The following is a 14955-nucleotide window of genomic DNA, read 5'->3' on the forward strand; positions in this document are numbered from 1 at the left end:
ATATGGAATCATGAGTCATAACCATGGTTGGAGGAACCGGATTGAATTAGCTTGAATTGATGAGATTGAATAGATTTTCATTTGGTCAAATCTTGATTCTTTGGTCAATATCATAACGTTGGATTAGTACGAACAAAGGGTAAGAGAGTGTTAAAAAAGAAAACATTAATAATAATAATAATAATAATTAAAACCAAGATTATTTCTATCCAATACAAGCCGATCAGAATCAAAATCAGAATCAGAATCGAATCAGTATCTACCCTACTCGATCCCATGACTGATTCTATAATCTTAAACCATGATCGATCATAACAAACCACTATGCTTTCAAATCAATGTCTAAAATGGTCTACTATGGATCAAGTAGCCATTTTTAAGAGGTGGCTTCACTTGCTCTAGGTCCAAGGTCTCTCTACTTAGGCTGCGTTTAGTAGTAATACAGAAAAATGTTTTTGACGTTTTTTCGTTTTATGGAACAAAAAAATGGAATAAAGCATTTCGTGTCAACTTGGTGTTTTTCGATTATTTTGAAACGAAAAAAGGAAAAAAAAAAATATGCTAGAAACGCTAAATGATAGAACGACAAAACCTTATTATATCATTTCAGTTTTATTCTAAATACAAAAAAAATGAAAAATTAGGGCAATTGTTTTTGAAATAGGTCCACCAAGCACTATTTTTTTTTTTTTTTTTTAAACGACATTTTGAAACAGAAACTAAAAATTATGTTTTTAACACAAAACGTTTTTTCTGAAGCTGAATGACTATCAAACTCAACTTAGCGAAATTATCCCTTATCAAACAGTTTCACTCCCTCACAAGGTCGCCCTTCAAGAGTTTGGATTGATGATTGATTGCTTTGACATGAACATTTGAAAAAATCAACCAGATAAAATGACTTATAAGGTGTATGAGTCTAAAATCATCTCAACTCACATTCAATCTCTCAGCGTGGATATCGACCCTGATTTTTATGAATCGTATTTTTACCCTCAACAAAAAAAATCAACACCCCATTTGACTTATTTTTTGATTGGTTTGTGTCACAATTTTGATGGCCGACGCTAAGCCAACAGGGAACCGCGGAAGAGGATTTTTGGGAAGTATTAAAGAGAAGGAGCATATGGGAAGAGAATCCCATGGGATACCCATGCAACCCTTGCCATACTGTCTTACTCTGTTAGTTTATACTCTTTTTTGGGTAGTATGTTCTATTAATTAATAGTTTTATAAATGATAACCTTTAACTTGAGGATATATTGGTATTTTAAAAGGTATTAATTTAAACATTCAATCAAGCAAATAATATATACTCGTTTTTATTGCTTCCTAATTGAATTTGAAGCACAAGTGTATATAATGTCTATTATTATTGTAAACAATTAATTCTATGAACTTTTGTATTAAAATATTACCTTTAGGGTCCAATGACTTAGGCTCTCTTAGGTATAATTTAAATTTAACAAACAAATGCATTGAATACTTGTTCATAGTTCCATTCATGTAACATGTGAGTCTATTTATTTAATGCGAGACTATTTGATCAATTTGGATTAAAGGAAGATAGATTCGCAATAAAGAGAAATCAAAGTTGATTAGCATAGATATCCTCTGTTTTAACATCAATTTATTTTTTAAAATTGGATGAACCTACTATTTATTTTTGAACTTCTAATTAATTAGTGAATTAAGTCAACTTGTTATTTTTTATATCTTGGCAGAGATGGGATTTGTATGTGGTACATTTATTGTGTGTATGGGATATTATTATCTATTTGTTCTCCCTTTTATTAAAGGGTTCACTATAAACCTTTCATGAAAAAAAAATCTTGCTCAATTTACAGGGAAAAAAAAGGAGTGGGCAAACTTTTTTCAAATATTGGGCTTAATCAAGATTTTTTGGATTTGGATCATATGGCTATATTTTCTAATTCTAAGAGTGTTATTTCCTACTTGAATGGGTCTATTGCTATGCGGAATTAGGCTTATTAGTAATGATATTATTTCTTTCATTCTTCTTTGTAAGATCTCTAAGGTGTGGTGGATGCATCCGCCTATTTTATTGTTAATCATACCCTTATGTTGGGTAGAAAGTCATTCTTCACATTTTTTTAAATAAATTCGCCCAGTGGAGGCATTTCTCCACCTTCTTTTGACAAAAAAATGTCAACCTATTTGTTTTGATTTTACACTAATGACTTGGTTTTCTTAAATCGAATTCAAGTATTAGATTGTTCTAATGGGCACCTAGGTCAAATGGGGTTAACAAGTAGATCCTGAGGTTCAAGCTAACTTGAGTTAACCATATGATAATATAAAAATTGAGAAATTTGGGACAACTAAGAAAGTTATTAGACTATCGCATGTATATACATGGGAATATTAATGATTGAATTTGAGATTGAAATTTGACATATGGTTTATTAAACCCTTCCTTAAATCCAATGGTGAGATTTACCACATCACTCCTGCATATAACAAAATTATGCATGCTTTATAGAAATCCCTTTTTAAATGCTACATGGGAAAAATTTTAGGTTTATAGCCATTCAATATTTAATGAAAAATAGAGATGGTTCTATGATGAAGTGGTATAGAGAAGTACCCTAATGAGAGACAACAAAACAACATCATACATTGGAGGACAACAAGATCATTTCATGTTAGGAGGAGATACTGTACCCTGCCCGATGTCTCAGGTAAATTTTTTTTTTTCTCAATGAAAAATATTGTACACATCATCCCCTCTCACATTCTCTCTCTCTTTCTCTCCCATATCCTTCTCTTTCTAATATAGCTGTCGAGGTTTCTCATTTGTGTTCTTGGGAAACATAGGTTATACTCACAGTTGTAGATCCTCCTCCCTTATTTAGTTTAGGGTAAATTATTGCTGCTTGGTTGCATGGCACCTGCACCAATGCGAGAGCCCATAAGAATGTGGACAAAAGCATCAACATGAATATAATTTTTTTATTTAATTGGGGGTGATTGGTAATTTCACGCACCATGCCACATTCTTTGCCCTTTAATCTATTTGTTAGGATCAAAAGGTCTTTCTTCATGAGTGGTCACACCGGCACCACAATAGATTTTCTAAAAGATCACATGGCATACTGATCTGGCATGTGTCACTTCACGTTCCTCACCCTTCGGATTGGTATAACTAAGGAGAAATAAGTAAATCACATTAATCCAACGGTTGTGAAAAGTCCTCATAGATAATCCTGTCCACGAAAATCATTTCAACGGTGACTTATAGAAGCGAGACAATGGGAACACAATGGAGAAGGTTAGACAACGCGGCCGAGGATGGGTAGAGCAGCCTCGTGTTATGATGGATATCTTGTGGGTCCCATCTTGATTCTCTTCCTGTTTCTCATGAGAACATATTAGCCAATAGCGAAACGTATAAAGGAATTAAATTCGGGTCACACCCCGAGTTGAATATCAAAAGTTTACCTCCACAAGACGTAACATGGTATACTGGTACGTCAAGTCAAAATCTAAGTCATTTTCAAGGAAATCACGCTCCATTTAAGAAATCTGTCGGATTTTATGGGCCCGACCCGATCGCAAAAGCCCATCCCAAACCCCAAAGTCCTGAGTTTCAGAATCTCTTTCACAAAGACAGATCAAGCGATCCTTCCTTCCTTCCCCAAGGTCCTTCTTCTTTTACTTCCACATAAAGCAAAGTTGGGGTCCAAGTCTGTCCAGTCTAAACGTCCAAAACAAAACAAGGGTCCCTATGGGTCCCACACCAAGATCTTCTCGATACTCCCAAATCTATCCCCTGACTATTGTGTCATGCCTTTGGACTGCAACAAGCAAGGAACACGTGGTCCTTCCGACAACAGTACCGCCGTCAGATTCGAATCCCAGGACCCCACTGATACCTGTCTGACAAATTGAAAGATCAAAATCTTTCTAGGAAGGTGAGCTAATGACTCCCAAGTCGCAACTTTGGATACCATAGATCTATTGCAGACTTGCAGGAATTGGATTAACATCTAAAGGGTATTTTTGTAATTGTGAAGACAATCAACGTTACAAATCTGAACTTTGAAGGTGACGCGGTCTTGTCAACTGGTGATGCGACGGCGCACATCGATTGACTTGGGTCAACATTAATCTGCGGTCAAAGACATCAAAATTGCAGTTACCTCCCTCCATCTTCCTTCTATTTCACGTTTTCTATATTCCCCTAAAAAATATTATTTTTTTTCCCTCTGACATCATTCGAAACAAAACAATGGTTTATCAGTGGATAAAAATGCGCTAACTATATTATGTGAAAGGTAAGGTTGGGCACACTGTTCCGGAGCCAGCATGTCTGATGTCTCTTTTTCCCACTTTTGAAAAAGAGTTCTTTGCCTTCTCATGTATAATCTAATAGTTTATGCATTTATTTAATTTACCAAAATTAGTTACAATTTACAGCTATGGTTAGAAAACTATATCTTGATTAGGTCAAATCACCCGAGTTAAATCAAAATTTTGAAAAATCTAATCAAGACTCAAGAGTCATGTGGACATGATCAAGGTAAAAAATAACAAGACTCGATCATGAGTTATCCCAATCAAATACGACTAAGTCTTTTTACCTGAACACTAAAATCTCAATAAGTATAGTCACTTTAAAAAATGTTATCGAACTATTCACTACTAAAATAGTTCACTTAGATTACTGAACATGCTTACAATAGTATAACGGTATAACCTTAAAATTCAATGGTATGTGATTCCCTTATCTAATTTATTTATTAATTTATACATACTTATTATATTAAAAAATGACTCACCCTGATTAGATTTGACTATGTAGAGTGACCAAGTTTGTATGAAAGGTAAGTCAAGTTAGAAAACCTGATTTTTCAGTTATGCTTGCAAGTTGGAAACTTAGAACAAGATTTTCCTAAAAATATAAATAGCTAAAATAAAAAGAAAATTGTCAATGAACTAGATATATGGAGACATTGCATTCTTTAATGTTTCGTGTCGCATTAGCTTGATCCATTTTCCTTGGAGATATAACCAATGGTCATTGCATGTGGCAATCGTGACTTTTTCCTTTTTGGTAGAAGTAAAAAAAGAAAAAAATCAATAACTATCATTCACAATGCAAAAGCACAACTCATATACGAGTGGTCCATTGAGCTAAATTGAACGATGACATTTTATATGTGCTTAAAGGGATTTTGTCTGATATTCACAACTAAGATTTACCATGTCAACCTACCACAATCTTATAGGTAATAACTTTTCACCTAAAAGCTATTGTTATATGACTCAAAGTTTTTAGAGTTACAACTAATAAACTTTTCACCTAAAATATTAAAAAAAAAAAATCATATTTCATGCTCTCTCTCTATCTCTTTCTCTCATCACTGTTTTGCCTTTCGATTGGAGCAAGTCTTACTCTTTCTCTTTTGGAAGTTTATGAGCTGTGAACAAAACTTTATAAATTACTAGAGTGGAGTGTTTCCTACAAAGATAAGGCAAGAAATAATTTACATGCTACACCAATAAGGAATTCTATATGGGATTTATATGGATCCACATGATTAGAATAGAGGGGCTACACTACATTGATAAAAAGGTTATAAAATAATCTATACATAGGCAAAATAGCAATTCTGATAAAAGATTTCGTTATAAGAGACAGAGTTAGAGAGAGAAATATTATCAAGATTTCAGCCAAGTCAATGAAGAAAGAAATGCTTTTCCATTACAACCATAAAACTAATCTTCAAGGAATTTGCTTACACCTTGGGATGCACTTCCTCCTATACGTTTGATTGGCTTTGGAGTGAAAATCACAAAGAAAGTTAAAGTACCAAAAATTTCAACACTGTGGAAACATATGAATTTGGCAATTTTTCTTTCCTCGTAAAATTCCAAGCAATTGTTATATGATCTTCTAGACCAAACAAGAGCATGTAAAGGTCACGCCTCTTGCTGGATTATGGTCCAAATATACCTAACATGTTCACCATAATGGATTGTCATACAATCAAGTGGTAGTGCTCGCCAACTAATCAAGTTGATAAAATGCTACAAAGGTATAGATCTTCACCTCCTGGGATTTACATTTTGTTGTCCTCACTCCTTACTCTAGATAATATCATCCACTTGGAAAATATCATATCTTCAGGGATTTGCCACTTATTTGGTTGTTATTTTATTTTATTTTATTTAGTTAAACTTCAAGTTACTCACTACACTTTCAAGAAAAAGATATTAAAAAAAGGGCAAAAAGTTATTTAAGCCATCGGGAAAGGTATGTCAGCATTCGTTCTATCCTCACTTCACATGAAAATAATTTTGCTGCCCTCCTATGTATAAAAGATCGTTTAGTGAAGCTTCATTGGTGTGCTCTTTTATATTACTTGTTCAGAAAATGCCCTCCTTAAAGTGAAAAAGAAAACGTGTTGATGATTATATAAATTAAGGAAAAAGACTAGGTTGCCACTTGTATACCTATATCTCTATCTTTCTCTCTCCTCCTCCTCTTGAAGAAGTCCCTTATACCCCTCTCACCCCAGTCTTCCCATTGGTTGAACCGCTAGCTCCAAGAAAACTAGTAACATGCCTAACCTTTTCCATTAACTTAATTAAAAAAATCATTTCGCCATATATCTCTATTGTATATGCATGATTTCACTAATATGTTAATTTAAAGGAAAATGGTTGGGAATGCTGTATATCCAGATCTTTCTCTATATCTCTCTTTCTCCCCTTAAAAAAGTCTCTTATGCCCCTTCCATTGGTTGAGCCACTAATTCCAAAAACTTCGACAACATATCTAATCTCCTCCCTAATCTAAAATAAAAAAAATCTCAAGTTGTGGTTGCTACCCTTAATTCAATTTTCTTTTGAATGCAAAGATATTTTCATTGTGGAAAGTTTCTTAGTTTATACATTTTGTTAGTAAATGCAACTAGTTGTAGCACATGGAAATACTTTTAATCATTAGATATTTAGCAAATGGTTTAGTTAGATTAGGTGTGAAATTTAAACTCTAAACCCTTAATTCAATTATACCTACTATCCCTTGAATTAATCCTCTTGCCAATCCATACAAAAAATGTAGAATCTTGCTACCCAATCAGTTGAGGGTTATTTATTACTGAGAAGCCTTTCTCTAATTATATTTCAGTAATATTCTCTCCTATCTGAATCTCTCAACGGCTCCTTCTCTTATCCTATTGACTTGGTTTGGGGTATTCCATCCCCACTGGCAGTGTGTCATTTAGTGAATTTTTATGCCGGTGAGAAGGATTCTTGGATAAATTCATGAAAAACAAGGGGTGTTTTAATAAATAAGGGAAGTTATAATTTACTGTGGGTGACTAGTGATGCGCACTTAGCCACTTACGGAGAAGACAATAGAGAGAGAATTCGGGTGGATTTGCAGATCGCACGAAAGCGGATTTCAGAATCTCGCGTTCCTTAAAAAAGTAGATTTTTCAGATTTCGGAGAAAGAGATATGAGAGAGAAAAGAAAGAGACCCCACGAGACAGAGAGGACAGATATGATGGATTTAACATTTTTGTGTATAAAAACGAGGAGACATATATTCAGAAAACAGTGCTATAAAAGGGCGGCCAAGAACAAGCTCTTCGTTCGTTCTCATCTTCATTTCTTACTCTCCTCTTGCGACAGGATTCAGATTTCAGATAGAACTTAACTGTAATGGCGTGTAACGACGTGGTTCCACAGGTTTCTTTACCGGAGAAGAATGAGTTCTTTAATCATTCGACACCGGATTGTCAAGAACTACATGTTCTTGCCGTTGATGATAGTCTTGTAGATCGAAAAGTTGTCGAGCGGTTGCTGAAGATCTCTTCTTGTAAAGGTATGTCTACTAATTGTTATCATATTAATTGACTCCTCTTGTTTGTTTTTCTTGAACATCTTCATCTGAACCGATTTGGTGGAATTTCTTCAGTTACAGCAGTAGATAGTGGGAGAAGAGCTCTGCAATTTCTTGGATTGGATGGGGAGAAGAGTTCTGTTGGATTCAATGTAAGAGAAGTTTAATTCTGAACATTTTCCTCTAGATCCTCCCTCTTTATGGTTTTCTTACGTATTTGGTTGCTTGTTTTCAGGGTTTGAAAGTCAATATGATCATAACCGATTATTGTATGCCTGGAATGACCGGATACGAGTTGCTAAAGAAAATCAAGGTGCGATTTCGCTTCTAATTTACGAGATTTTTCGAAAACAGAGAGAGAATTAGAGAACCGGAGATGTAGAATTGAATTCGTATCTAATTTGATTTTTGTATATTTCTCAAACAGGAATCTTCGACTTTCAGAGAGATTCCAGTGGTGATTATGTCGTCAGAAAACGTCTTGGCTCGAATCGATAGGTATCCTTCATGCTCCCGATCATTTCAAGCATTTCTCCCATCCTTTGCAGATCTCAAACTTCTAGTTTCATTTTTTGTTTATTAATTGAGGTATTCTAAAATGAACAGATGTTTGGAAGAAGGAGCAGAGGATTATATAGTTAAACCAGTACAGCTCTCCGACGTGGAACGTTTGAAAGATTATCTAACAAGAGTGAGTGGTGGTGGTGGGGAAGTCGAAGCAAGACGATCGACCTATCAGAAGAACAAGAGAAAGGTACCAGATGCCACCTCACCATCATCGCCATCATCACCATCATCACCGTTGTCGTCGCCGTCTTCGTTGTCCACGATGTCATCACCGACACTGTCGGCGTCATCGTCGCCGCCGGAGTCTCCATCAAGGCGACATAGAACTAATCCTGAATGTGAATCGTGAACCTGCGAGGAGCTTCGATAAACCTGTTAACCCAAAATTTTTTCGTTACTTTGGAGAAGAAATTGGGTTTTCTTCTTTTTGTTAAAGGGGTTTAGAATCTAAACTTTAGATTACACCTTTTTTTTTTTTTTTTTTGGGGGTGTACATCGCACGGTAAATGATATAGATTTTGACTTGTCTTAATGAGTAAGATACAACAGTTATAGATTCATGGCTTATGGGAGATGAAATGTCAAGAACAATACAACTAGACTGTGAGGTGGTTGTGGGGGGTGAAGGTTGATTGTTCAATGTTGTTGGTTCATATGGTTGGGAATTTGGGAGTTGCTGCTGGGGAAGGTGAGATTCCAATTTCCAGCTTCGAAGGTGCTGGTGAGTTGAACCTATTCCATGGATTGATTGGGGTTTCCTGGGGTGGTTGATGGTGATCGATCACATTCATAGCCATAGCCAGAGCCAGATCCAGATCCAGATCCAGATCCAGATCCAGATCCAGAGGATACAGTGATGATAACGTGTTAAAGTAATTAATTAAGAATGCATCTATGCTTCCATGAGCAATTCTTCTTCTTCTTCTTATTTGTTCTTGTTTCTTGTCTCTTCTTCTAAATCCATCTGCAAGATCGTGTTGATGGATTTGGGACGCTTATCATAAAACGTTTAGGTGCATCAGGTCTCAAGTCTACCAAAAAAAAAAAATAAAGGATTGGGTGGGACCCAGAAGCAGCTTAAAATACCAAGTATATCATTCCAAAGATTTCTTGGTTAAAAAGAAAAGAAAAGAAAGAAATAATAAGATCACAGCCGTCTATGTGTTTATTTATTCATTTGATGAAGTGTCACAAGAAAAGTGAAACACCAAGTCAACTGATCAAATGGTTGAGATTAACGGATAATGCCAATCTTTTGACCACTCAATATTTGAAGGACTAAAGTGTTATCCTTGCCCATTAGTGATGTGCTTCTATGATTTTGGACTTAGGTTTCACCATTAATTTGCATCCATCGTTCTATACTTCTATTTCTATGGTTCTATATATCGGATCTTATGATTGGACTTTGGTTTCACCATTAATTCCTGATATGTATCCGATTTGGCTAACCTCAATTATGATACCAATACCAAAGCGAAGTACTGACTCTGGTGGGAATCAGATTGCTTCATGGAACTATTTATCCGATCTTATACAGTGCCTACAAAAATCCTTCGCAGGGAGACAATGAGCGATAATAAAATCCAACGGTTAAGGTTCATGATGGGGCTCTCCTAACCATCGGATCCTACTGTCACCAGAGGATTTGAGTCCATACAATGCATCCTTTCCACTTGATAGGCTGTTAGCTTCTCATAAAATTAAAAAAATAAAATAAAAAGGAAATCAGAAAGGTCCAAGTACCACACCATGGGTTGTCAATTCTAGGCCCACACCATCACCCAAGCTTAGCCTGACCAGCTGGAAAATTCAAGAAACCTGTGTCAGTTAATTAAATGTGTCGGGCTCAAGTCTGGCCCAACTAAGATTCACTGCAAGGATATTCCTTGATCGAAATTAACCTATTAATAGCTGACATGTTTAGAGCTTACTTAGAGCCTTTTTACTCAGCACATAGATATAAAACCCATTTAAAGATAAATAGTCTCATTAGCCCATATGTTCTGATTATTGATAGCCAGATTAAAGACCGATAGTCATTTATAAATGAGACCACGTCAAGGCTATGATGATGGATTTACTTAAACATGTTGGTCACATTGCAAGGTTTTAAAGTGGGGAAGGCTGGTTTTCGTAAGAAACAAACAGCAAAACATTTACGTAAAAATAGCTTACCAGCTATTTGGTAGAATCATGGAGCCCCTGAAATCAGATGTTTTTGAAGGTGCTCGGTTTAATGTTTTCTCTCCTGAGAGACCACCCCAAAATCCATTTTGAATGAAGCTCTATAGTGATTTATTGATCCATTCTCCAATTCAAGGCTAACAAGGCATAAAGAAACATTTAAACCTAGTTCTAAGACTCGTATTTCTCAGAACAAAAATCAAATCCAAATGGAGGAGACCTATGGATTTGTAGTTTCTCTTATTTCTTGAGATAAAACACTCTATGATCATGCAAACCCTATATCAAGTTCAAAGCCTAATAAATCAACAGGAGCTGATTTGACGCGCACGTCTAAAATAAAAGAGATAACAAAGAATACCCTATTTGTTAGGCCAAATTGGCTTCCTACCTGTTTCGTGCGTGTACTTTTGATAACTTGGATCACTGAAAGATGATATTCCTTTAGATCTCCATCCTCCAAAGTAAAACGTAGCCAAATTGTGTTGTGTTAAGTTACCAATTGTTTGATAGATAGCAGAAGACTAAGTCAGAAGACAAGAAATTGGTAGCCATTATCTTTTGACGATGACTTCTCTCTCTTATGAGAAATTGAGGGAAAAGATTTAAGGTTCCTCATGTTTCATGCGTCATGGGGTTAGCTTAGTCAACCCTTAACCACAAAATTGTGGAAAATAATCTTCTATTTTTCTCATTCGTATTTTTTCTTGTTTTGCTACCTACAGAACGCGACACGTGGATAACTTTAAAACCAACGTATCGGATGTAATAACCCTCATCCAATCTTGACCGTTGGTCTCCTTATTGTCCATGTGTCACGTTCTGTATGTAACAAAACAAAGAAAAACATGAATAAGAAAAACAAAGGATTTTGATCCCAAAATTGTTCTCCGCGTCTCCGTTGCTGTGGCGTGAGGAACATCAATTCATTCACTTAATTCTATTCAATAACATATTTTTTATTTTTTACGTGTACTGAATCATGAGTCATGACATGGTGGAAGTTCTTTAACAACTCCTTCTCAATGTCACGGGTTTGCGATGGAAGCTATCTATGGCTAAAGCCGAGACACCATCCCCTTCTAATCAGGTGGTGCTACCACTTTCAGCGTCACGGCCGCCGCCACCACCAACACCACCACCACCACCACCACCGGCTAAGAAAAATCCACCACCTCCTCCTCCACCACCAATTCCGGGGAAAAAAGCTCTACCATCGCCACTAAAGCATTTCCACTGGGATAAGGAGAATCCCGATGGAAATCATTCCATGGTGTGGGACATGTTTGACAGCGGTTCATTCTGGTAAATTATAAATCAGATTTTTTTTTTCAATTCCCTTCAATTCAATCCCATTTTTGAAAGTTTTATCACACAAAATCACTGATTTTTATCTCTCTTCGATAGTTTGGATGGCGATCTCATGGAAGCTCTGTTTAGTAATGCTGCAACCAATCTGAAACCCACTGGAAGAAACAGGGACTCATCTAACTCCGGCGCCCCTGCTCAGGTCTTCATCTTGGATCCCCACAAATCTCAAAATACAGCGATAGTCCTGAAATCTCTAGCCATATCTCCTCAAGAGATCCTCGAAGCCCTCCTCAAGGGCCGTGGCCTTGATACTGAAACCCTCGAAAAACTTAACAAAATCGCTCCCACCAAAGAAGAAGAAACCCAGATTCTTGAATTCAGAGGCGACTCAACAAAACTTGCAGATGCTGAATCGTTCCTCTTCAACATCCTCAAAGCCGTTCCCTCTGCTTTTAACCGTCTAGATGCCCAGCTTTTCAGGTTGAACTACAACAATGAAATCCTACAAATCAAGGAATCTCTACAAACCCTAGAATCGGCTTGCAACGAGCTCAAAACTCGTGGGCTCTTCGTGAAACTTCTTGAAGCGATTCTCAAGGCAGGCAATCGAATGAACGCAGGAACTTCCAGAGGCAATGCACACGCATTCAATCTCACGGCATTGCGAAAGCTCTCTGATGTCAAAAGTAGCGATGGAACTACTACCCTTCTCCACTTTGTAGTGGAAGAGGTAGTCCGGTACCAAGGGAAGCAATGTCTGATCAATCGCAACCAAACCCTTAATCGATGTAACAGTGGCAACAGTTTGGATTGTGGGGGCAGCTCACTGAGTGCCGCTGCAAAAGAAGAAAGAAGAACAAAGTATATAAAGCTAGGGTTACCGGTGGTCCGAGGACTGAGTGTTGAATTCTCAAATGTGAAGAAAGCAGCTAGAATAGACTACGATGCCTTCTCCAAGGCATGCCCATCTCTCCGATCCCGAGTAGCTGAGATTCGGCAGTTCTTGGGGGAGTCCAGCACAGTTGATCAAGATGGGTTTGTGAGACACATGAAAGGATTCTCAGAGGCTGCGGAAGAAGAAGTTGAGACCGTGGAAGAAGACCAGACAAGGGTGATGTTGGTTGTGAAGAGAACAACACTGTTTTACCAATCAGGGGTTTCCAAATCCAAGGCTGAAGGGGCTCATCCACTCGAAATATTTGAGATAGTAAAAGACTTCTTGGATATGGTGGACCGGGCCTGCGTCGACATTGCTCGTAATATGCAGAGGAAGAAGAAGGTGGCAAATGTGGGATCATCTTCACTGGCGAAAAGGGTTCTGATGAGGTTCCAAAGTTTGTCGCCGCCTTTCTTTTCGGAAAAATCAAGCCCAGGGAGCTCGTCTTCCAGTGAGGTAGACGGTGGTGGTTCCTGAGAAAATCCGTGGGGAGATTTGATCAGTGTACAGCGTACATATTATAGATGTGAAATTGCAGGATGACGAAATTAAATAGAATTTTTTCTTTTAGTTCGAAGTGCATTCTTAATGTCAAAATGCTTTATCTTTTAATCAGATTCTTGATAAAGAGATGAAAATCCTTTTCCACATTTCATCAACAATTTATGGGCATCATCAAAGAAGCTAAATATTTGTCCAAAGAATGTTATGAGGTCTCACTGGATTTAGTCTCGAGTCTTGACCTTGATTGGCCATGGCTGCATGCCCCAGTCACCTAAAAAATCGAGGAGTACACAGGAGAGGGAGAGTTCGGATCAAGTCCTCATACAAGCCTTTAATTGCATTGTTCCATAGACTGAGTAGAGTCTGTGTCTATCACAATGTTCTTATACGAGTGATTATGCTCTGCAGTGATGCAGTGATGTAGTAAGTATTGGATGACTGAGAACATCCAGGTATACAGCCCGAGATCCTCTCGACTATCCAATGCTCACTACATCACAGCACTCACTGCAGAGGATGTTTTTGCATTATTTATACAAGGACCTGATCTACTCTTGGGAAGGGATAACTCAAATAGAATTTGCATTATAGCTCATTTGATAAAAAGAAGAAAAGGATTCATTAAGAAGAGAGTATGGATGGTACACCATTGCAGCTGGTAAGGTTAGTGAAGTGAGATCGTTTTTTAATCACCCAAAGAGCGATAAGTTGCATAAGTAGTACCACATCGTTACTGGGCCTGAGACAAAAATGGGACCAGATCGACAAAGACTTATAGACTTCCAGGAAAAGCGGTACTTCGCTCAGAGGCCATGACGAGGTACTATTGTAAGAAAATAGGTGCTCAAGTTCAACAGAATCACTCCAGATTTCCTCGAGTCTCTACCAGACTGCTTTATGCCCATGAGAAGCCCCCTGGTGCTTGCATTAATGGTATTTCCTATCACCCATAGCTCAAATTAAAGATATCTTTTTGGACTGTCAAATACTATAAAAAAATTGACACAATTTTCTTCCGTTTTTGGACAGTTTACTATCCCACCAAGCCATATAGCCTATACAATGGGGTCACAATGGGGGATTTGGCTCCTCAACAGTGATAGAGATTGTTGTGCGCATCCAAAGGCCTAAACCGACTAGACACAAACCCTGCATGTCTCAAGGTGGCCCAGGCCATTAAAAGTGTGTTGCCACCTCTGCCACGCGGTTGAGGAGCCTCATCCCACGATGGGCCAATCACATGTATCAATACTTCCATACAATCATTCCACACCATCCAAATACCTTCAGGGAAAAAAAAAAAATTTTCTGAACTTCGGATATAATTCCATCGACCGAAGTATGAAAAATTATTATGGGCCCAAAATGATTCATCAGTGAAAATGCCGAAGGATACCAAATTTAGGGGCTATGGCAGTGGGGTGGGGTGGGGTGGGGGATGCCCAACTCCTCTAGGCCAACGGCATTTCATCATCAGTGGCGTTGTCCTCGTCGCCTTCACCCGCCTACTGGTCGCTAGCTACTGCTCTCCTCGATGTCGTCCTCAGAATCCTGAGGAGCCTCAATGGATGG

The 14955-nt window shown here is 37.5% G+C and overlaps 2 protein-coding genes across 2 annotated transcripts; both read left to right on the plus strand.

The window, feature by feature from the left end:
• Window positions 1-7585: 7585 nt before the first annotated feature.
• LOC122080945 (two-component response regulator ARR6-like) lies at window positions 7586-9354 on the plus strand. Its single transcript, XM_042647846.1, has 5 exons — window positions 7586-7859; window positions 7953-8029; window positions 8113-8190; window positions 8305-8375; window positions 8484-9354. Exons 1-5 carry the CDS (start codon window positions 7697-7699, stop codon window positions 8791-8793), a joined length of 699 nt encoding a protein of 232 aa, XP_042503780.1. The 5' UTR covers window positions 7586-7696; the 3' UTR covers window positions 8794-9354.
• A 2242-nt stretch (window positions 9355-11596) lies between these two features.
• Window positions 11597-13494, plus strand: LOC122080944 (formin-like protein 4). The gene is made up of 2 exons (XM_042647845.1): window positions 11597-11936; window positions 12039-13494. The coding sequence occupies exons 1-2, from the start codon at window positions 11686-11688 to the stop codon at window positions 13354-13356; spliced, it is 1569 nt and encodes a 522-aa protein (XP_042503779.1). The 5' UTR covers window positions 11597-11685; the 3' UTR covers window positions 13357-13494.
• Window positions 13495-14955: the final 1461 nt, after the last annotated feature.

Source organism: Macadamia integrifolia, chromosome 6 (assembly GCF_013358625.1).
Source record: "Macadamia integrifolia cultivar HAES 741 chromosome 6, SCU_Mint_v3, whole genome shotgun sequence".
Classification (NCBI taxonomy): domain Eukaryota; kingdom Viridiplantae; phylum Streptophyta; class Magnoliopsida; order Proteales; family Proteaceae; genus Macadamia; species Macadamia integrifolia.